Source organism: Salmo salar, chromosome ssa13, assembly GCF_905237065.1.
Source record: "Salmo salar chromosome ssa13, Ssal_v3.1, whole genome shotgun sequence".
Taxonomy (NCBI): Eukaryota; Metazoa; Chordata; class Actinopteri; order Salmoniformes; family Salmonidae; genus Salmo; species Salmo salar.
Genome location: NC_059454.1, coordinates 48,355,952 through 48,377,383, shown reverse-complemented (window position 1 = coordinate 48,377,383; position 21,432 = coordinate 48,355,952). Strand labels below are relative to the sequence as shown.

The 21,432-nt window shown below is 44.8% G+C and overlaps 2 protein-coding genes across 3 annotated transcripts in view; one reads left to right on the top strand and one right to left on the bottom strand.

Moving 5' to 3' along the window:
• skia (v-ski avian sarcoma viral oncogene homolog a) overlaps window positions 1–4,386 on the bottom strand; it is a 78,308-nt gene extending 73,922 nt beyond the window's left edge. The window contains 1 exon segment of the mRNA XM_014136509.2: window positions 2,951–4,386. Coding sequence (XP_013991984.1) covers window positions 2,951–3,856 — 906 coding nt within the window. The 5' untranslated portion in view covers window positions 3,857–4,386.
• Window positions 4,387–9,824: 5,438 nt separating this feature from the next.
• si:ch73-70k4.1 (FA core complex associated protein 20) overlaps window positions 9,825–21,432 on the top strand; it is a 70,067-nt gene continuing 58,459 nt past the window's right edge. Inside the window, exons 1-4 of one of the 2 annotated variants that reach the window (XM_014136507.2) lie at window positions 9,825–10,067; window positions 10,374–10,521; window positions 12,748–13,502; window positions 15,035–15,792. In XM_014136507.2, coding sequence (XP_013991982.1) covers window positions 9,925–10,067; window positions 10,374–10,521; window positions 12,748–13,502; window positions 15,035–15,107 — 1,119 coding nt within the window. In that variant the 5' untranslated portion in view covers window positions 9,825–9,924 and the 3' untranslated portion in view covers window positions 15,108–15,792. Of the gene's footprint in view, window positions 10,068–10,373; window positions 10,522–12,747; window positions 13,503–15,034; window positions 15,793–21,432 lie in introns of those variants that run through there. The other variant, XM_045693348.1, reaches the window with a different exon arrangement.

The following is a 21,432-nucleotide window of genomic DNA, read 5'->3' as shown; positions in this document are numbered from 1 at the left end:
CTCTGAGGCCAGGAAGTCCTTCGAGCTCACTTCCTGTGTCTGACTGTGAGATGGCTGCCAGCTACATTCACAAACCTTCACAAAACCACCCTTTCCTCTTGCCAACAACTCAAGAAAAAAAAGGTATTGAAAGCACAATAAATCCAATCCGGTCTATCACTTACTTACTTCTCGGAAATGCATTTCAAAGTAACACCCCTGGTGAAATGTGCTGACAAATGGAAACTTGTACAGTAGCGAGAGAAGTTTAGCAATATTATCATAATCCAAGATTCTGCAAATTTTCTCTCATTAATTAGCATTGCTTTTACAAAGCCGCTAAACAAAAAAAGAGTGAATTCAAAGGACGCTCATATTAACAATGTCTAACACACAGGCGCCTTTTGAGACCCTCTAAAAATAGAAGAGACTTTTAAAGAGGGGTCCTTTAGGTTCCCCCACTCAAGCCTAAACACAGATGAGTGCCAAGAGAAAGTGTTGACTGTGCATGGCAAGGCTCTGGCCCTCCTAAAATACTGGCAAATGGAAGGGTAAAGACTGTGGTGGTGAATTGTTAGACCTCTGTTGGTAAACACTTCCACTTTGTTTGTATGGCCCACCGAAAACTGTCTTACCATAATCACCCACTCTCCTTTCACCCTCCTTTCATGCTGAGGGGCAAAGGAGTAGGTAATAAGGGGGAAGGGAAAAGAGTGTGTGTGATGGGGGAGGTGAATGTCCCCCTTTGTTGGGATCATATTATGTTTCCACCACAATACTCCTATCCCTGCTTCATCAACTCTATTCATCTTAACAGTTCATGCAAATGACCATGCTTGCCTTTCATTTGTGGAGGGGGCTCTTTTATCAGTCTTAGCTGGAGGAAGAGGGGAGGGATGATCCCCACCCCAAAGCACAGACTTAATCCCCCCATATGACTTAAGGCTCGCTCACATCGAACTGAATGTGGATCTAGCGTTCGTCTGCCAATCGTTCAGCGAGCTGTGTTTTAGGGACAACCCGTTGTAGACGTCTGACTGCTGGCATTGTTCATGTGATTCTACGTGTAAAATCGGTGCGCACTGGGTTAGCAAATTACATTTAGCGGTGCCAAGTGCTCTCCGCCAGCAAACGCTATTGGTGTGAGCCCTTGGAATCAAGGGTCTGCCTGTTGTAGTAGCAGTTCTAGGCTAAAGCCTATCTATCCTTCAATTTAAAAGTCAGGGTTAGGCGAACTGAGGCCCTCATACTCTTCACAGCGCTCAACTACCCCGAAAAGGGTGAGCCTGGGTGGCATGCAGGAGACGAGACTCTGAGCCCCTCTCACGTGTGTGATAGGCTCCACTCTCCTTCATTTAGGGCTCATCAGATAGCCGGCAATGGAAGAGCTGCGGGAATCCACCTGATAAATCCTGGCTTGTTGTGGTGGGTCGTTCGCGAACGAGTCGCTCTTTTTGAACAGATATTGTTGGTGAACATCGGGAGCCGAATCGCATCCGTGAAAGAGACGTTAATTTCGCTCCCTTATTTGCATACTGCTACTACTGATTTCTTTGCTGAAAACAACGTTTTATGCAGAACGTTACAAAATAATTATATTAAGAGGGTGAATCCTCACGGCAGAAACAATAAATATTGGGGAGAGCGCGTAAATCTGGTCCCCGCTGATTTTTTTCTGGGCCATCTAAAATTTGGCCAAGTAAAAATGTATTTGAACGCGCATTTCACGATCTGACATAATGGTAGTCTACCTTTAGGGATTTACATTGGAGATGTTCAATTGTTTCATGGTTATAGGTCGATTTTAAGCATTTTGAATGAAGAAGCGGTTGGGAGCCAAATGAGCCAGCTCTTTTAGGTGAATGGATCGAAATGGGCCAGTTCACCGAAAAGACTCGGAATGCCCATCACTAATGGCTTGCAGAAACAGTGCTGGTCTCCCCTCCCTCTCGTCTTCTCAATGGAATATAAGTGCTCTGAAATAATATCATATTTTTAGAATCACTGCATTTGGAGGGGAAAAAATCATAATAAAAAAGTGTTTAGTAATATTTAACATATTTTGTTGTGGCATAGGATTTGCTCTTACTATAGTAACCCATTGGCACAAACACAGACAGATTGAAGCGATAGCTACTAGTTCTTCAGCTGACAAAGTAGACGTCTTCTACTGTAATGGGCTCTCTAGGCAGACACAACAATTAACCTATCTCGCGCGTTCTAATAAAAAGCCATCCCCCCATTACGCACGGAAGAGCCCCTCGTTAACGAAACATCCACCTTCAAGTACCTGAGATAACTTGGCCCGACCAAGTGCCTCTTTCTCAAACACAGCCAGTCTACCACAATACACTGCAAAGTGCGAACTGAGAGAGCGGCAGCCCCCACCTCAAGAGCTGTAAAGGGGGAGTGGGGTGCGTGCGTGCAACTGCCTGCAGAGCAGGGGGGAGTTTTGCTGTAGGAGGTGTTATCCGGACTTAAGAAATGACGACTTTATTTCCTTGTCCCGTCCTTACATCACATGAGTTCTCGATAGTTGTTGTAACACTATTATAGGGTAATTTGTTGGTAAATGGGATTTTTTTTAAAGTAAGGTCAATAAAATTGAGCCATTGACACCCGCAGAGGTGTTTCACAGGCAAATAATGATTTTATTGCCACCAGAGGCGTTTAGTTGGTATTGGTGGACAATTAGTAACAATATGTTAAGTGTAACCAAATCCTGGAAAGACTCGCCTCCAGTCTAAACAAACCCATGGCAGGGACAAGTCATTGCAGTTTGCACCAATAGTATACTGTACTCTAGAGAGGAGTCTTTGACTTTCTAGATAACATTGTATTTACAAGACAACACAACAACACACCAGAAAGAGAAATGGAAACAAAAGTTCAACAGTGTAACAACATTCGTATAATGTAACAACACTCGCAACACAGTGCAACTACATTGTAACATTTGACTTCAACTCACCCTTGATGCTTTCCTCTTATACTTGTTGGCGAAGTCAAATTTCTCTTTAATCTCGTCCAAATGCTGCTCCAGGCGTGCCTTCTCCTCTTTCCCCGTGTAATCCTGGCCCAAGAGGATGTATGCCCTCCAGTTGGCGGAGTCAAAGCCCCAGTGGCAAGTCCTGTTTTCCAACGATTTGTGACTGTGCACCACGAACTTATGTGTCGGGTACATGAGTCTGCAGTCCATGCACTGGATGCAGGCTGCGTTGGGGCTGGTGTACAGCTCCGGGACGAAGAGACCCTTGCACTTTCCGAAACACTCGTGGTATATTTTGAAGCTTCTCTCCGTGATCTCCAGCTCCAGGGAGCCAGAAAACTCTTTCTTGCAGTGCGGAGGGTAGGTGCCCCCGTAAATCAGGGCATTGCACAGGCGCTCCGCGTCAGTTTTGGTTATGAGTCCGCAGGAAGGCGCGGAGAATGGAAGAATCCCCATGACTTTGAGGATCTCCAGCTGTTCCGCCGTGCACCTGGAGCAGTAGATGTGGAGGTCGTCGCACACCGAGTTGATCTGCTGGAGGGAGAAATCCCGAAGGACGGTGTTAAGGATCTGCGGCAAGCACAGACGTTTCTCGCCGCCGACCACGAAACAGGAGACAGTCTCCGTCTCCAAGACCGTCTCGCACCTCTCAGTGGAGCGGTCGGACGGGATGAAGAGAGGCCCCGGCATCACTGTCGGCGGCTGCATGGGCAGATGCAGCACGGGCTCGGGCTCTTTCCCATCCTTCTTGAACAGGAGGTCATGTGGCCATCGAGCAGAAAAAGCTGCCGGTCCGCCGAGGGAGCTCATAGAGCTCAGATGAAACTGCTTGAGAGTTTGTTGCAGTCCTGGGTGAGGTTGGAAGCTTTGTCGAGTTACAGTCTCCATGTTTTCACTACGACTTTGAAAGCGAGAGTTCCTTTCAACTGGGGAAAACTAAAACAATCGAAAGACACGATAGGTCCCGGTTCCTTGTAAATCCAAGGTATCCCAGAATTAGCCAAGTGCGGAAAGCGCTTCATCAAACATCCACAAAAAAAGTCCCAGGTAGTGAGTTTCCAATTCCGTTGACTAGGAGCCTACTAGGCGAATGGTGACACCGGCGAGTCTTCCCATGCAGTAGTCTCCCGACTGTCCATATCTAAAACGCGTCCCTCTGAAACTCCTCCAAAAAGGAATGATACGCTTTTGAAGTTCCAGAAAAAGTAACGACCGATAAAGCAAAGCCTTCTCTCTATGTAACAGGTGTAAAACACATACAAAAATCAGTTTGAAATACTGCAGTAGAGCCCGATGCAAACACTCCGTTTACCCACGCAGTTCGCTACGCCTGTGTGGAGATGGCTAGTCTGTGAGCTGGGTTGCGCTCGCTCGCTCACTCACTTGCCTCTCTCTCTCTCTCTCTCTCTCTCTCTCTCTCTCTCTCTCTCTCTCTCTCTCTCTCTCTCTCTCTCTCTCTCTCTCTCTCTCTCTCTCTCTCTCTCTCTCTCTCTCTCTCATCCCTCTCTCAGTGTTTGTGAGTGTCTGGCTCAATCATTGAATCCCAGCCAAGAATGTGACTGACTCCGCAGGCTGGCTCTTCCAGGAACAATTCGGCACTCCCCTACTTCTCCTAGAAGCCTTGTGCGGACTATGCAAAGGCGAAAAAATGCACAGGGCTCATTGAATACCTTGATTCACAGCTAGGAACGGCTGTAACCGAAAGAGAATGGGTGGAGTTTGCTACAGACAGTCAAATTTAGACTTTAAGGGGAAATGCAAATTATACGACTGACTGCGGTTTGTTTATTTAGGTTTATCTTTCCAGGCTGGCTTATACTGTGAATTGCGGAAACTGGGAAGAATACATATTAGGGCCACATATTTTCAGATTATAGCAACATATGAATAACTATTATTATTGTTATTTGGACGCACCATTCCAATTCCATAAATTTTACGCTTAGGCTGTTTTTACGCATAGACTTGTTTTACTCTATAGATGTGCCAGATAATTGCGCAAGCACAGCTATACTGTTCGAGCTCCCCTACAGTAGCAGCACAGTCTATGCAATGAAACAATTATGTTTGAGTCACTTTCCCCCAGGGTTTTTTAGTTTTAATTGTAATGTGCAACAACGAGGGCTTGAATACGCACACTTTAACCTTATGAACAATTGAGCAGTGCAGTGGGTGTTAAGCTACGATCAAGTGGACTAGCCTACATCGAATCATTCCTATTGTGCTGAAAAGAGTTGGGAAAGGTGAGAAAAATACAAACGGAACTGTCACTGTGCATTTCAAATGTACATTGTTACTTGGGTGTAATTAACTTGAGCAATGACTGACTCACATCAATGAATGTGATTGAATAAATAATATAGCCTACGCCTAATACACTTGTGGAGTATATATTAGCTTTTTTACTACTACACGGTTTTAATACAAATCGGCCTTCAAAAGATTCATGAAATTAACTGTATGCCAGTCTACACATGCATTGTAATGTTGTTCATTTATTCGGGTCAGTTGTCGTTTGCTGTCATCTCCAATAAAGATTTACTGTGATGACGTGAGCTGAAAATGAAAGGTGAGGCAATTGTTTGCCGTTCCTGTGGCTCCTCCTAGCCATGAGGCAATGTAACTGCAACCGCATGGCAATTGGAGATATGCTCAGTCACAGAGGTCATTAGAATATAAATTAGGCCATAAATTAGTACTCTGGATATTAATATCATCAATATATTTACATGGCATATAGCAAACATAACCATGAGTAGGCTACAATGTTCATGTGAGCAATATTCTGACCCCTAGACCAAAGGCCAATGTGTTATATTGAGTTTATATGCCAATCATGACCTACCCTCCAGAGGCAATCCAGTATCTAAAGCCTACACCAACAGTCTCAACCATTTTCCACAATGGATCAGTCCAATCCTTTTTGAAACAAATGACAATTATGACAATGTTTGAGTGCAAGTGGACAAACTGGTACCCAGGCTAGGATTTTTCCATTTTCCTCAGAAACCCACCCACAGTAATTGACATGGTGGGTTGACAGATCTGGAGCTATAGTGATGAGCTATATCCCGAATGGCTTGCGGATAACTTACCTTTTTGAAGGGACAGGGGGGAGCTGGGGCTTTGTCTATTTGCTAATGGATATAAGTGAGATGCAGTGTATGCGGTGGCAGGTAGGCTAGTGGTTAAAACGCTGACTAGTAACCGAAAAGTTGCTGGTTTTTATACCTGAGTCGACCAGGAGAAAAATCTGTCGATGTGCCCTTTCGTAAGGCTCTTAACCCTAATTTGCTCCAGTGATGCCATACTACTATGGCTGACGCTGTAAAAAAAAAAACCCACACATTTCACTGTTCCTATCCGGTGTAGGTTACTATATATATATATATATATATAAAAAACAATCAAAAGACACGATTTTTCAAAGGGTGGTTACTTTGAAAAATCTCAAATATTGTAACGGCAGTCGTCAGGAGTGGACCAAAACGCAGCGTGGTAAGTGTTCATAATTTATTATATATAACGAAACACTTAAACAAAGAAACAAAACGAAAGCCAACAGTTCTGTCAGGTCACTGATAACAAAACAGAAAACAACTACCCACAAAACCAAGTGGGAAAAAGGCTGCCTAAGTATGATTCCTAATCAGAGACAACGATAGACAGCTGCCTCTGATTAGGAACCATACTTGGCCAAAACAAAGAAATACAATACATAGAATGCCCACCCCATATCACACCCTGACCAAACTAAACAGTACCCCCCCCCCAAAGGTGCAGACTCCCGGCACCAAACCTGAACCTATAGGGGAGGGTCCAGGTGGGCATCTACCCTTGGTGGCGGCTCCGGTTCGGGGCGTAGCCCCCACTCCGCCCGCTGATCCCTCCACTTTTGTACTGCCGGACCGCGGATCGTTGTCGGAGGAACCGGACCGTGGATCAGCGCCGGAGACTCTGGAGGTTCCGGACTGCGGGCCGTCTCAGAAGGTTCCGGACTGCGGGCCGTCTCAGGAGGTTCCGGACTGCGGGCCGTCTCAGGAGGTTCCGGACTGCGGGCCGTCTCAGGAGGTTCCGGACTGCGGGCCGTCTCAGGAGGTTCCGGACTGCGGGCCGTCTCAGGAGGTTCCGGACTGCGGGCCGTCTCAGGAGGCTCCGTGCCGTGGATCGTCTCAGGAGGCTCCGTGCCATGGATCATCACTACAGGTTCCGTGCAAAGGATCATCACTGGAGGCTTCTTGCCATGGATCATCACTGGAGGCTCCGGGCCATGGATCATCACTGGAGGCTTCGTGCCATGGATCATCCCTACAGGCTCCGGGCCATGGATCATCACTGGAGGCTTCGTGCCATGAATCATCCCTACAGGCTCCGGGCCATGGATCATCACTGGAGGCTTCATGCCATGGATTATCACTGGAGGCTCCGGACCATGGATTATCACTGGAGGCTTCTTACGTGGAGCTGGAACAGGTCTCACCGGACTGGGGAGACGCACAGGAGACTGGGTGCGCAGAGCAGGCACAGGGTATACTGGGCTGTGGAGACGCACTGGAGGTCTGGAGCTTAGGGCTGGCACAACCCGTCCTGGCTGTATGCTTACTTTAGCCCGGCAGTGCGGGGTTCGGGCACATGACGAACTGGGCTGTGCAGACGCACTGGCGACACAGTGCGTAGAGCTGGCGCAGGATATCCTGGACCGAAGAGACGCACCAGAGACCAGGAACGCTGAGCCGGCACAATCCTTCCTGGCTGAACGCTCAGTTTAGCCCGGCAAATGCGGGGCGCAGGCACAGAGCGCACCAGGTTATGAATGCGCACCGGAGATACAGTGCGCATCACTGCATAACATGGTGACTGACTGTTCACCTGCTCCCCACGGTAAGCACGGGGAGTTGGCTCAGGTCTCCACCCTGACTCTGCCAATCTCCCCGTGTGCCCCACCCCAATTTTCATTGGGGATGCCTCTCGGGCTTCCGTCGTTGGGCTAGCTCCTTGTAATGTCGCCGTTCCGCTTGCACCATCTCCACCTGCTTCCATGGCAGGGTCTTATCCCCTGCCATTACCTCCTCCCAGGTCCAGGCCGTCCTCCATTCTCTCTTCTCCCGAGCCCAGGATCCCTGCTCCTCCTGGGCACGCTGCTTGGTCCATTTTTGGTGGGTAGTTCTGTAACGGCAGTCATCAGAAGGAGTGGACCAAAACGCAGCGTGGTAAGTGTTCATAATTTATTATATATAACAAAACACTTAAACAAAGAAACAAATCGAAAGCCAACAGTTCTGTCAGGACACTGATAACAAAACAGAAAACAACTACCCACAAAACCAGGTGGCAAAAAGGCTGCCTAAGTATGATTCCCAATCAGAGACAACGATAGACAGCTGCCTCTGATTAGGAACCATACTCGGCCAAAACAAAGAAATACAATACATAGAATGCCCACCCCATATCACACCCTGACCTAACTAAACAGAGAAAAACGTCTCTCTCAGGTCAGGGCGTGACAAATATAAAATATATTTTGATTAGTTTAACACTTTTTTGGTTACTACATGATTCCATATATGTTATTTAATAGTTTTGATGTCTTCACTATTATTCTACAATGTAGAAAATAGTAAAATAAAGAAAAACCCTGGAATGAGTGTGTGTCCAAACTTTTGACTGATACTGTATATATATTTTTTACAGCTGCTGAGCCACTCGAGGCCAAGCCTGAGAGACAGTTGAGAGAGAGTGAGCGGCGAACATCTTTCCTCTTTTCAATGATTCATAATACATCAAGTCCTTCTCCTCTCTTTCGAGTTCCCCCCTCCTCTCTCTCTCTCGCTTCGGCTCCTCTCTGTTCTTTTGGATGAGCCTGCTTTTGTGAGCCTGGATGGTCAGTTGGTTCTGCTATTTTTATTTCCCCCGTCTTCCTTCCTGTATCCATGGCGATGGCACACAACAGGATCACAACTCCTAAATGACATAACCTTTCTTTCCAGGCGCCTGGTCGCTTTTCCCAGTGTAACACTACAGGCAGGCATCCACAGCCTGCCTCGCCTGGGTCTGCTTTTGTGCTTTTCCCTCTGCGGTAAAGGACTACCCATGTCAGCAATCTAGCCCTCTGGAATTCTCATCTTCTGGGGCACTGTTTCAAAATTGTCCTCACCTATTTTCAAAGTGGCAGGTTTTCCCATAGTGTTATTTTTCCCTGTTGCCCTCCTCTCTCTTTTATTTTCCTTCCATCCTTTAAGCTTTTTTCCTTGTCTTTTCCATTACATAACCTCCATAGCTGTTCTTTCTGTTCGTCCTCGCTTTTGTCCCAAAGCTTAGAAAGTCCCACTATTATATGACTTCAACTTTCCACCACCTATTTCTGTGTTCTAGAATGACAGTATGATAACAGGCTACAGTGGCCATTGCATAACTCAACCCTTGCATTGACCATCAGTGACCTATACTGCTGACTACAGTGTGGTACAATAATAAAGTCAGGAGGAATTATAAGCATATAGCTTTTTCCTGTATATCATTGTAAAGTAAAAATGATCCTTTCTTACTTACTGTTATTGTACAAATAACTACACATGAGAATGACAACATCTTTTTTAAACCTAGGAATGACATCAAGAGAGAAGTATACGAACTATACAATTGCAGAAAGTTCCTAAACTGTAACTAATTAGAGCTGACATAAAAATTATAAATGTAAATTTCCCAGTGGCAGATATTGTGAATGCAATATGTTGGTATAAATTAACATTTGAACAATCGAGTTTACTGGATGGATACAATGTTTCAAATAACTTTGAATCTGCAACTTTTTATCCGGTGTCGGAGACCTACTTGCGTTCTTCACCCGACGCGTGTGCCTGCGCACTGACGTCATCACACAAACAAGGAAGTCTGTGCTGTTCTGTCAATGCCGCGAAAAATCTAACTGTGGCAGACTGGAGAGATAGATCATTGCTATGGCTGAGAAATGCCCAAAGTCAAAACTAAAAAGAAAGAAGTTGTCTATCGAGGAGCCTCTAACTGATATATTTTTCAGGAAGACGCTGATAAAGAACAACGAAAGTTCCAGTGCATCGATTGAAAGCTTGAGTTCAACGAGGTAAGCAAGCAGTCGAAGTGCAGTAACGTTAGCCATCTATCTAGCTCCCGCGATTTACTCTTTTGTTTTTATTGCAATACAGGATATGTATAACTGATACCCAGATTGAACATTAGCTTCTACAATTACTCTGTGCTGTGGTGACAAGAAGATCCTGTCTTCCTTGAATGCAATGCATTGTCTTCATTTCAAATAGATAGTGGTTGGTTCTCATCGTCAAGTCCATATTAAATTAAGAAACATAATTGCTCGTGTTTTCTTTACTAGTCATATTTATGTGCTCTATTATTTTGCTGTGTTCTGTAGACCTGTGGTCCCTATAGAGTCGTGGTGGTCCAGAGGTGACCTGGCTGCAGTTGAGAGTCTCTGGGCCCTGACTCTGAGCTCTGCTCTTCCCTGTCTGGACGCTCACCCCTGGGACCCAGTCCCTGACCTCCCAACAGCCTCCACACTGGTGAGTTAGCCAGCCCAAGAGTGTGGATGAATCTCACTAGTTGTGTTGGAGCAGGACTTTGTTTCAGCCAATTAGTAATAGATTGTATTAATCAACTGGTCATCGCCTTAAATCGAGACCTTTATTAATTGAATGTAGCGTGTTGTATGGCTTGAACAAAAGCTTTTATTGACAATGTTAGCAATCCCACTATAAGTAGCTAATTCTCCATCCAATTGGAGACAGATTTTCATGCAAAAATAAATCTGCATAAAGAAATGTGCATTTTCCCATCAAACTAACTTGTGGATAAAAAGCAATGCTTGACGATGTAGTGCACGTCAAATGTACTTTTTTTTCAAGTGCTTTTGAAGTCAGAACAATTCTTCAACCAATAAGATTGCCGTTAGCCTGATAAGCTTGCTAACAATAAAGTTATCAGCTTGCTAACATTGCGAATAATAAAGTTATCAGCTTGCTAACATTGCGAATAATAAAGTTATCAGCTTGCTAACATTGCTAATAATAAAGTTATCAGCTTGCTAATAAGTTATCAGCTTGCTAACATTGCTAATAAGTTATCAGCTTGCTAACATTGACAATATGGTCAGACTAGCTACGTTATCCATATTGATGGTTGAATTTGTCAAAAACTGACTTGTTGTCATCTCTTGGTTGTAAAGGTAAAACTTCCGCGGTGAAACGTCACAACTCGGGTAACAATATTTTCTCAGAGGTTACCACTTGTATTTTCAACTTGGGGGGGCATTCAAGTAAAATTTCCCACTGGGAACTAGGAGCTTCCGATAGCACATGAACGAGGCAAAACGGCATGCTTTCCCTCGTCATTGTGGGAGGACCACACATCATATCATCGCGACTCCAAGTTTAGGCTGCTTCGATATGATCGTTATTCAATCAATATTTGCGCAAAAATGCATTTCCACCGCCATTTCTCACATAATACATTTAAGACACAAAAATATCTCACCTTGTCTAGCATATTTTATTATCTGTTAAGTGGCAGCCAAGCATCATCATCATATCACCAGAATAAGACCCTCAATATTTATTGGAAAGGAGCATCAAGCTCATCACCATGCAGTTTCACCACCCTAAAGTTCATCATGATTTATTTAATATGTAGCCTAATTTATGCTGGCTTCCCATTTCCGATGAGCACGTGAAGTCGTAAGTCCGACCGTGATTATACTTTTGAAGTCAACAATTCAACAATTCTTCAACCAATAAGATTGTCGTTAGCCTGATAAGCTTGCTAACATTGCTAATAACAAAGTTATCAGCTTGCCAGCAGAGTGAATGGAGATGATGTAGCCTCAGTGAGGGCATTACTCCCTTGCCCTCCTCTCCCATTTGGACAGTTTACCAATAGGTTTCTATCAGGCCTGTCGTGACATTTTTTTTATCCGGCATATACTTTACTCAAATAAAAAGGTTGGATGAATTCTCAACTCTCAACCGCCACTGTTGTGTCAATTCCACCTTGTACCATGCAGGACTAAACAAAATATGTCAGAAAATAAAAATTTCTCTCACATACAATAGCTGTTTTTGAACAGCACTCTGCACTAGACTAGTAGAGGAGGAAACCAATGTGTCGTTGAGTACTGCTGAGCTGACTAAAATGATGGTCACTGTTGACCTCCCAGACGGCTATAGCCTGCTGGCTGGCGCTGGCTCTCAGAGCGCCGGCTCTCAGAGCGCCGGTCAGACAGTGGGAGTTCTGGCCCACGCGCGCCACATGAACCAATCACTTTGACAGGTAGCTGATGCAACCTTGCATTTGCTGAATCATTGACTCCAGTGGGCTTCTCTTAGAAAAGCCCTGCTAGCTACCAGCTAAAGGAGCCAGTTAAGCCCCTATGTGACAGACATATGGCCCAGCCGAAAGACTGGATGAAATGATGTCTGATGTGCCTCCGGGATTGCAACTCCAAGGCTAGCGTCACTTTTTCTTTTAACACTCCCAGTCCTTCCTTATTACGTATTTGGACACATTAGACTTAGTCACATTTGAGAGGATCTCAAGGGCGCTGCTTGATGGGGACAAAGTTACTCTAAGCATGCCCCCCGCTCTCTGGCTCTCTCCTTCCCATTCTCTCTCCTTTCTATTGCTCTCTCATCTCCCTATCATTTCACTCACCCTCTTTTTCTGCCTCTCTCCTTTCTTTCTGTCAACCCCCCCATTTTCCACTTTCTCTCTCTCTGTCTTTCTCTGTGTTTCAGAGCTCTAATGTAGACCAGCAGATTGAATGGAGATGGTGTAGCCTCAGTGAGGACATGACTCCCTTGCCCTCCCCACACAGTTCCACCACAGACTTTCCTCTCAATCCTTTTCCTGGGCTGGAAAAGACTCTCCTCCCAGTCCCAGTACAGACTAGCCAGACAACATCCACCATCAATGGCCCTCCTTTGAAGTCTGCTCCCTGTCTAGAGGGGCCCGGAGAGGAGAGCAGTAGTTGTGGTGCTGGCCGCCCCAGACCAAGTCTGGGAGCCCGAGTGCCTTCTAGCTACGGAAGGGGAGCCCCGTGGAGTGGAGGGGGGAATAGCAGAGTGCCATCCAGAAAGGACACAAAACGAGGGGAAGGAGGGCAAAACACGGCAGCGGCCAGACCCCACCCTACAGCCAGGCGACCCAGAGGAGAGAAGGAGAGTCATCCCTCTATTCCTCAGCCCTTCATCATCAGAGCAGGGAACGGAGGATCATCATTACCAGCAGAAGCAAGAAAGGGTGGAGGAGGAGTAGGAGAGGAGGGCGAGAAGAGGGGGATGAAGAGGCTGCAGCTACCTGCAAACCAGGTGGACGCCACGTCCTCTACCTCTGACAGCTGCACTGCTGCTCCCATGGAGGAGGGGAAGGGGGAGAAAAGGGAGGAGGGGGTGTCTGGGATGGGCAGAGCTGATTGGGTTGCTGGCAAAGGAGGAGGAGGAGGAAGGGCAATGCAGAGTTGCCCCATGTGCCTGGTGCCGTTTCCAGCTGGGTAAGTTAGAGCTGCCTGCCTCTTCAACCTCTCTGTATTCAACACACTCATCTGCTCTCTCTCTCTTTCCCATATGCCTGCTGCCTTATACTACTTTCCTTCCTAAATACTCAAATTCAAATGGTAGTTGCCTGCTTTTCTGCAGAGGTAAAACCTTGGTGTCTGACAAATCCAAGGTATAACCATTGACTGTATGGATTCCATTCTTTCACATATGCAGGGCATTTCAAAATGTAACTCTGGGATATACATCCTAGACAGAATTTCAAAATGTAGCTCTAGGATATACATCCTAGACACAATTTTAAAATGTAGCTCTACGATATACATCCTAGACAGAATTTTAAAATGTAGATCTTTACATCCTTGATTGCATAGCGGACCATGCTGGGTTTGCATGTAAACAGTGGAAGGGAAGTGGGTTGAAGAAAAGTACACAGTAAATCATTCATTGAAATGGGTAAAAAAGCCAGGCAGTTTTAAGTGAGGTAGAGGAGGAGGGAATGAATGACGGGGCTAAAAAGCAGGGCTCAGGGCCAGTGGTACGAGAGCTGGATCCCTTTCCCCTCTCTCGTTTTACTCTCCTTCTGAACAGGCCGGCCTTTGTGTTGGCCAGGGCCTGGCCTGGGTCTGGCCCCGCATCATGGTCTGCTCGCCTAGCCAGCTCTGTGTACCTTGGCCCGGCCACACAACCCCGCTGTACTCCCCTCCCAACTATCTCTCTCTCTCTTGGCTGGACTAGCAGGAACAATGGCTTCCTCTGTCTGGAGAGATAGAAGGAAGAGGAGAGTGACCTAGAAGGGGGAAGTGAGAGGGGTCTCTCTATCTCTCGTTTAGAAATATGAAGAGCTTTTTCTCTATAACGGCATTTATCCGTCGTGTGTGTGTGTGTGTGTTAGTGTGCAAGGGTGCAGGAGGATAACTCTGCTCCAGTTTCTTCTTTCTCTCCTGGAGAGGACCCTCTGCCCGTGCATTACCCTCCAGCAGAATGGCATAGAGAGAGATGCAGAGAGAGATGCAGAAAGAGTGATCGAGAGGGAGAATGAGAGGGAGCAAGAGATACTGAGAGAGAGTAAATCTCACTAGGCCTTTAAAACAGGGCAAGTAAAAAGTACATGAGACCCAAACTGTGCGAGGGGGGGCCCAGCAGGAGAGCAGCAGCAGCAATCTGAAGTTAATAAGCCGAAAGCACTGAAGCTCAAGAAGAGACACTGAAAAGATGTCTGTTCCATCCACACACCCATCCATTCAGATTCAGTGCACTTTCAGCGCAGTCGACAGTTGTGTTGAGCTTGAGCATCATATCGATACAATACATGCGATGAAAGTTGTGATCATTGAAGGTATTACATGGCGGTTATGATTATTGACTGCCGTTTTAAAGTAGGCCTTGATTTGTTACTTTTTTTTTCTTCTGTAAGAAATATTTCATTGCTGCCTTCTTGGGACAGATTTCTCCTGTGGAAAGAGATTTGAACCACCTGGATTGATAAAAGAGAAATGACTGAAATGCTGTCCATCCATCTCTCCAGGTTCACTCAGATGGACTGTGACAGCCACCTGGCCAAGTGTCTATCAGAGATGACCGTCGACATGACCTGGTGATAGTCCACAGAGTCTTCTTCTGACACCAAGGATGGATGGAGGTCTGGAAGGACAGCCAGCTGGCCGTTGCACCACATTTGGGTCGTGTTCACTTGGCACAAAACCGAAGAAAATGGACCGAATTGGGGAGGTGCGATCGGAACTTGTCGAATTAAAAATGCTTGTTTTTGCCTTTACCCTTTGTAAGATTTCCAACCCTTGTTAGGACCTCTTACTGGCCCACCTCCGCCCCTTCCCACCAACCTATCATCATGCACTACAAGGTTGGAATCATAGAGATGGATCGAGGGCACACCTGCCACTAAGCATTTGAGGCGTACCACTTCCCATCGCTATGGTTGGAAACAATCTCTGATGTGTCCCATATTGCTTCATTCAGATACACATTTTGTTCTCTCTTCCGCTCCTAACCGCATATGCTGCCATAGAAATAGAATGAATAGAACGAGCGTCCCCATTCAAGCCAACAAAGGTATAATGGGTGGGCTGGTGGCCAAAGCGAGGAGCAAAGCAGGAAGTGTACCCTGTAGTAGTTAGTAGAAGTAGTTGCCATTGCGCCCTGGTAGCCTAAGCAGAAAGCTCCTGTAAATACTGCCTTCAGAAAGTCTTCACACCCCTTTACTTTTCCCACATTGTGTTACAGCCTGAATTTGATTAAAATGGATTAAATTGAGATTTTTTGTCACTGGCCTACACTCAACACCCCATAATGTCACAATACCCGATAAGTATAATTATGTTTTTAAAATGTTATTTGACAAATTAATGAAAAGCTGAAATGTCTTTAGTTAATAATTATTCAACCCCTTTCTTATGGCAAGCGTAAATAAGTTCAAGAGTAAAAATGTGCTTAACAAGTAACTTAAGTTGCATGGACTCACTTTGTGTTCAAAAAGTGTTTAATTAGATTTTTAAATGACAACCTCATCTCTGTACCCCACACACACAAATCAAATTAAACACTTATCTGTCAGGTCCCTCAGTCGAACAGTGAATTTCAAACACAGATTCAACCACAAGGACCAGGGAGGATTTCCAATACTTTGCAAAGAAGGGCACCTATTGGTGGATGGGTAAAAGCAGACATTGAATATCCCTTTGAGCATGGTGAAGTTATTACACTGAACAAAAATATAAAGGCAACATGCAACATTTTCAAATATTTTACAGTTACAGTTCATATAAGGAAGTCAATCAATTCAAATAAATAAATTAGGCCCTAATCTATGGAATTCACATTACTGGGAATATAGATATGCATACAGTGCATATGGAAAGTATTCAGACCCCTTGACTTTTTCCACATTAAGTTATAGCCTTATTCTAAAATGGTTTAAATGTTGTTTTTTTCCATCAGTCTTCACACAATACCCCATAATGACAAATAATGACAAAGCAAAACGTTTTTTTTTAATTTTTGCAAATGTATTACAAATAAAAAAACGGATCATATTTACATAACTATTCAGACCTTTTACTCAGCACTTTGCTGAAGCACCTTTGGCAGCGATTACAGCCTCGAGTCTTCTTAGGTATGATGCTACAAGCTTGGCACACCTGTATTTGGGGAGTTTCTCCCATTCTTCTCTGCAGATCTTCTCAAGCTCTCATGTTGGATGGGGAGCGTCGCTGCACAACTATTTCCAAGTCTCTCCAGAGATGTTCGATCGGGTTCAAGTCCGGGCTCTGGCTGGGCCACTCGAGGACATTCAGAGACTTGTGCCGAAGCCACTCCTGCGTTGTCTTGGCTATGTGCTTACGGTCGTTGTCCTTTTGGAAGCTGAATCTTCACCCCAGTCCTAAGCGCTCTGGAGCAGGTTTTCATCAAGGATTTCAATGTAGTTTGCTCTGTTCATCTTTCCCTCGATCCTGTAACAGGATGCACCTGAACTAAATTTCGAGTCTCATAGCAAAGGGTCTGAATACCTATGTAAATAAGGTATGTTTCTTATTTTTAATACATTTGCGAAAAATTCTAAAAACATTTTCGCTTTGTCATTATGGGGTATTGTGTGTACATTGATGAGAAAAAATGGTTATCTAATCCATGTTAGAATAATTCTGTAACGTAACAAAATATGGAAAAAGTCAAGGGGTCTGAATAATTTCCCTAATGCACTGCGTGTTAGCTACAAATACCTTAAAAAAAAGTCAGGGGCGTGGATCAGAAAACCAGTCAGTATCTGGTGTGACCATCATTTGCTTCTTGCAGTGCGACATCTTTACATAGAGTTATTCAGGCGGTTGATTGTAGCCTGTGGAATGTTGTCCGCACAGCCATTGAAGAGGAGTGGAAGTTACTAGATATTGGCGGGACCTGGAACACGCTGTCGTACACGTCGATCCAGAGCATCCCAAACATTCTCAATGGGTAACATGTCTGGTTAGTATGCAGGCCATGGAAGAACTGGGCCATTTTCGGTATCCAATTATGGTGTACAGATAGATCCATGACATGGGGCCATGCATTATCATGCTGAAACATGAGGTAATGGCGGCGGATGAATGGCATGACAATGGACCTCAGGATCTTGTCACGGTATCTCAAATTGGCATCGATAAAATGCAATTGTGTTCATTGTCTATAGTTTATGCCTGGCCATAGCATAACCCCACCGCCACAATGGGGCACTCTGTTCACAACATTGATATCAGCAAACGGTTCGCCCACACGATGCCGTACACGCTGTCTGCCATCTGTCCGGTACAGTTGAAACCAGGATTCATCAATGAAGAGCACACTTCTCCAGCGTACCAGTGGCCATCAAAGGGGAGCATTTGCCCACTGAAGTCAGTTTTGCTGAACTACAGTCAGGTCAAAACCCCGGTGAGGACTGGGAGCACACAGATGAGCTTCCCTGAGACTATCTCTGACTGTTTGTGCAGAAAGTATTTGGTTGTGCAAACCCACAGTTTCATCAGCTGTCCGGGTGGCTGGTCTCAGACGATCCTGCAGATGAAGGTGGAGGTCCTGGGCTAGCGTGGTTACACTTGGTCTGCGGTTGTGAGGGTGGTTGGACGTACTGCCAAATTCTCTAAAACGACATTGGAGGTGGCTTATGGTAGAGAAATGAACATTAAATTCTCTGGCAACAGCTCTGGGGGACATTCCAGCAGTCAGCATGCCAATTGTACACTCCCTCAACTTCAGACATCTGTGGCATTGTGTTGTGATACACAACTTCACATTTTAGAGTGGCATTTTATTGTCCCCTGCACAAGGTACACCTGTGTAATGATCATGCTGTTTAATGAGCTTCTTGATATGCCACACCTGTCAGGTGGATGGATTATCTTGGCAAAGGAGAAATGCTCACGAACAGGGATGGAAAGACATTTGTGCACTAACTTTTAAGCTTTTTTTTGTGTATGGAAAATCTTTTTTTTTTTTAAATTTCAATTCATGATACATGGGACCAATACATTGCATGTTGCGTTTATTTTTGTTAAGTATAATTACACTTTGGATGGTGTATCAATACACCCAGTCACTACAAAGATACAGGTGTCCTTCCTAACTCAGTTGCCGGAGAGGAAGAAAACCGCTCAGGGATTTCACCATGAGGCCAACGGTGACAGTTTCAGAGTTTAATAGCTGTGAAAGGAGAAAACTTGAGGTTGGATCAACAACATTGTTGTTACTCTGCAATACCAACCTAACTGACAGAGTGAGAAGACGGAAGACTGTTACAGCATTTAAAAAAATCCAAAACATGCATCGTGTTTGCAAAAAGGCACTAAAGTAATACTGCAAAAAAATGTGACAAATCAATTCACTTTTTTGTCATGAATACAAAGTGTTAAGTTTGGGGCAAATGCAATGCAACACATTACTGAATACCACTCTCCATATTTTCAAGCATAGTGGTGGCTGCATCATGTTATGGGTGTGCTTGTAATCGTTAAGGACTGTGGAGTTTTTCAGGATAAATAGATACGGAATGGAGCTAAGGCACATGCAAAATCCTAGAGGAAAACCTGGTTGTCTTTCCAACAGACACTGGGAGATGAATTCACCTTTCAGCAAGACAATAACCTAAAACACAAGGCCAACTCTTCACGGGAGTTGCTTACCAAGAAGACAGTGAATGTTCCTGAGTGGCCTAGTTATAGTTTTTGTTTTTGCCAGGCATAAATGGGACCCATGTCGTCCAAAAAGTTGACTCAAGTTTGCAAAAAAGCACGAGGAATCACCTGGATGATCATCAAGACTCTTGGAAGAATGTTCTATGGACAGATGGTTCAAAAGTATAACATTTTGGACGACATGGGTCCCAGTATGCCTGGCGAAAACCAAACACTGTATCCGAGAATGTCAGGCCGTCTGTCTGTGAGCTGAAGTTGAAGCGCAGCTGGGTCATGCAGCAAGACAATGATCAAAAACAAACAATCGAGTCTATACGAAAATAGCTAAAAAGTAACATATGAAGTTTTGGAATAGCTTAGTCAAAGTCCAGACCTAATCACAATTGAGATGTGGCAGGACTTGAACCGAGCATGAACCGAGCATACTTGAAAACCCACAAATGTACCTGAGTTAAAGCAGTTCTGCATGGAAGAGTGGGCCAAAATTCCTCCACAGCGACATGAGAGACTGATCAACAACTACATGAAGTGTTTGGTTGGAGTCATTGCAGCTAAAGGTGGCACACACAGTTAGTGTATGGGGCAATTACTTTTCACACATTGGGTGTTGCATAACTGTTTATGAAATAAGTATGTAATTGTTATTTGTTCACTCAGGTTCCCTTTATCTAATATTAGGTTTTGGTTGAAGATCTGATAATTCAGTATTAAAAAATATGCACAAGTACAGAAAATTACAAAGGGGGCAAATATTTTTTCACAGCACTATGAAAATGAGAGATTTCTGTATTTAATTTTCAATTAATGTGCAAACATTTCTAAAAACGTGTTTTCACTTTGTCATTATGGGGTATTGTGTGTACAGTTGTGGCCAAAAGTTTTGAGAATGACACAAATATTTATTTTCAAAGTCTGCTGCCTCAGTGTGTATGATGGCATTTTGCATATACTCCAGAATGTTATAAAGAATGATCAGATGAATTGCAATTAATTGCAAAGTCCCTCTTTGCCATGCAAATGAACTGAATCCCCCCAAAAACATTTCCACTGCATTTCAGCCCTGCCACAAAAAGGACCAGCTGACATCATGTCAGTGATTCTCTCATTAACACAGGTGTGAGTGTTGACGAGGACAAGGCTGGAGATCACTCTGTCATGCTGATTGAGTTCGAATAACAGACTGGAAGCCTCAAAAAGAGGGTGGTGCTTGGAATCATTGTTCTTCCTCTGTCAACCATGGTTACCTGCAAGGAAACATGTGCCGTCATCATTGCTTTGCACAAAAAGGGCTTCACAGGCAAGTATATTGCTGCCAGTAAGATTGCACCTAAATCAACCATTTATCGGATCATCAACAACTTCAAGGAGAGCGGTTCAATTGTTGTGAAGAAGGCTTCAGGGCGCCCAAGAAAGTCCAGCAAGCGCCAGGACCGTCTCCTAAAATTGATTCAGCTGCGGGATCGGGGCACCACCAGTACAGAGCTTGCTCAGGAATGGCAGCAGGCAGCTGTGAGTGCATCTGCATGCACAGTGAGGTGAAGACTTTGAGGATGGCCTGGTGTCTAGAAGGGCAGCAAAGATGCCACTTCTCTCCAGTAAAAATATCAGGGACAGACTGATATTCTGCAAAAGGTACAGGGATTGGACTGCTGAGGACTGGGGTAAAGTCATTTTCTCTGATTAATCCCCTTTCCGATTGTTTGGGGCTTCCAGAAAAAAGCTTGTCCGGAGAAGACAAGGTGAGCGCTACCATCAGTCCTGTGTCATGCCAACAGTAAAGCATCTTTAGACCATTCATGTGTGGGGATGCTTCTCAGCCAAGGGAGTAGGCTCACTCACAATTTTGCCTAAGAACACAGCCATGACTAAAGAATGGTGCCAACACATCCTCTGAGAGCAACTTCTCCCAACCATCCAGGCACAGTTTGGTGACGAACAATGCCTTTTCCAGCATGATGGAGCACCTTGCCATAAGGAAAAAGTGATAACTAAGTGGCTCGGGGAACAAAACATCGATATTTTGGGTCTATGGCAAGGAAACTCCCCAGACCTTAATCCCATTGAGAACTTGTGGTCAATCCTCAAGAGGCGGGTGGACAAACAAAAACCCACAAACTCCAAGCATTAATTATGCAAGAATGGGCTGCCATCAGTCAGGATGTGGCCCAGAAGTTAATTGATAGCATGCCAGGGCGGATTGTAGAGGTCTTGAAAAAGAAGGGTCAACACTGCAAATATT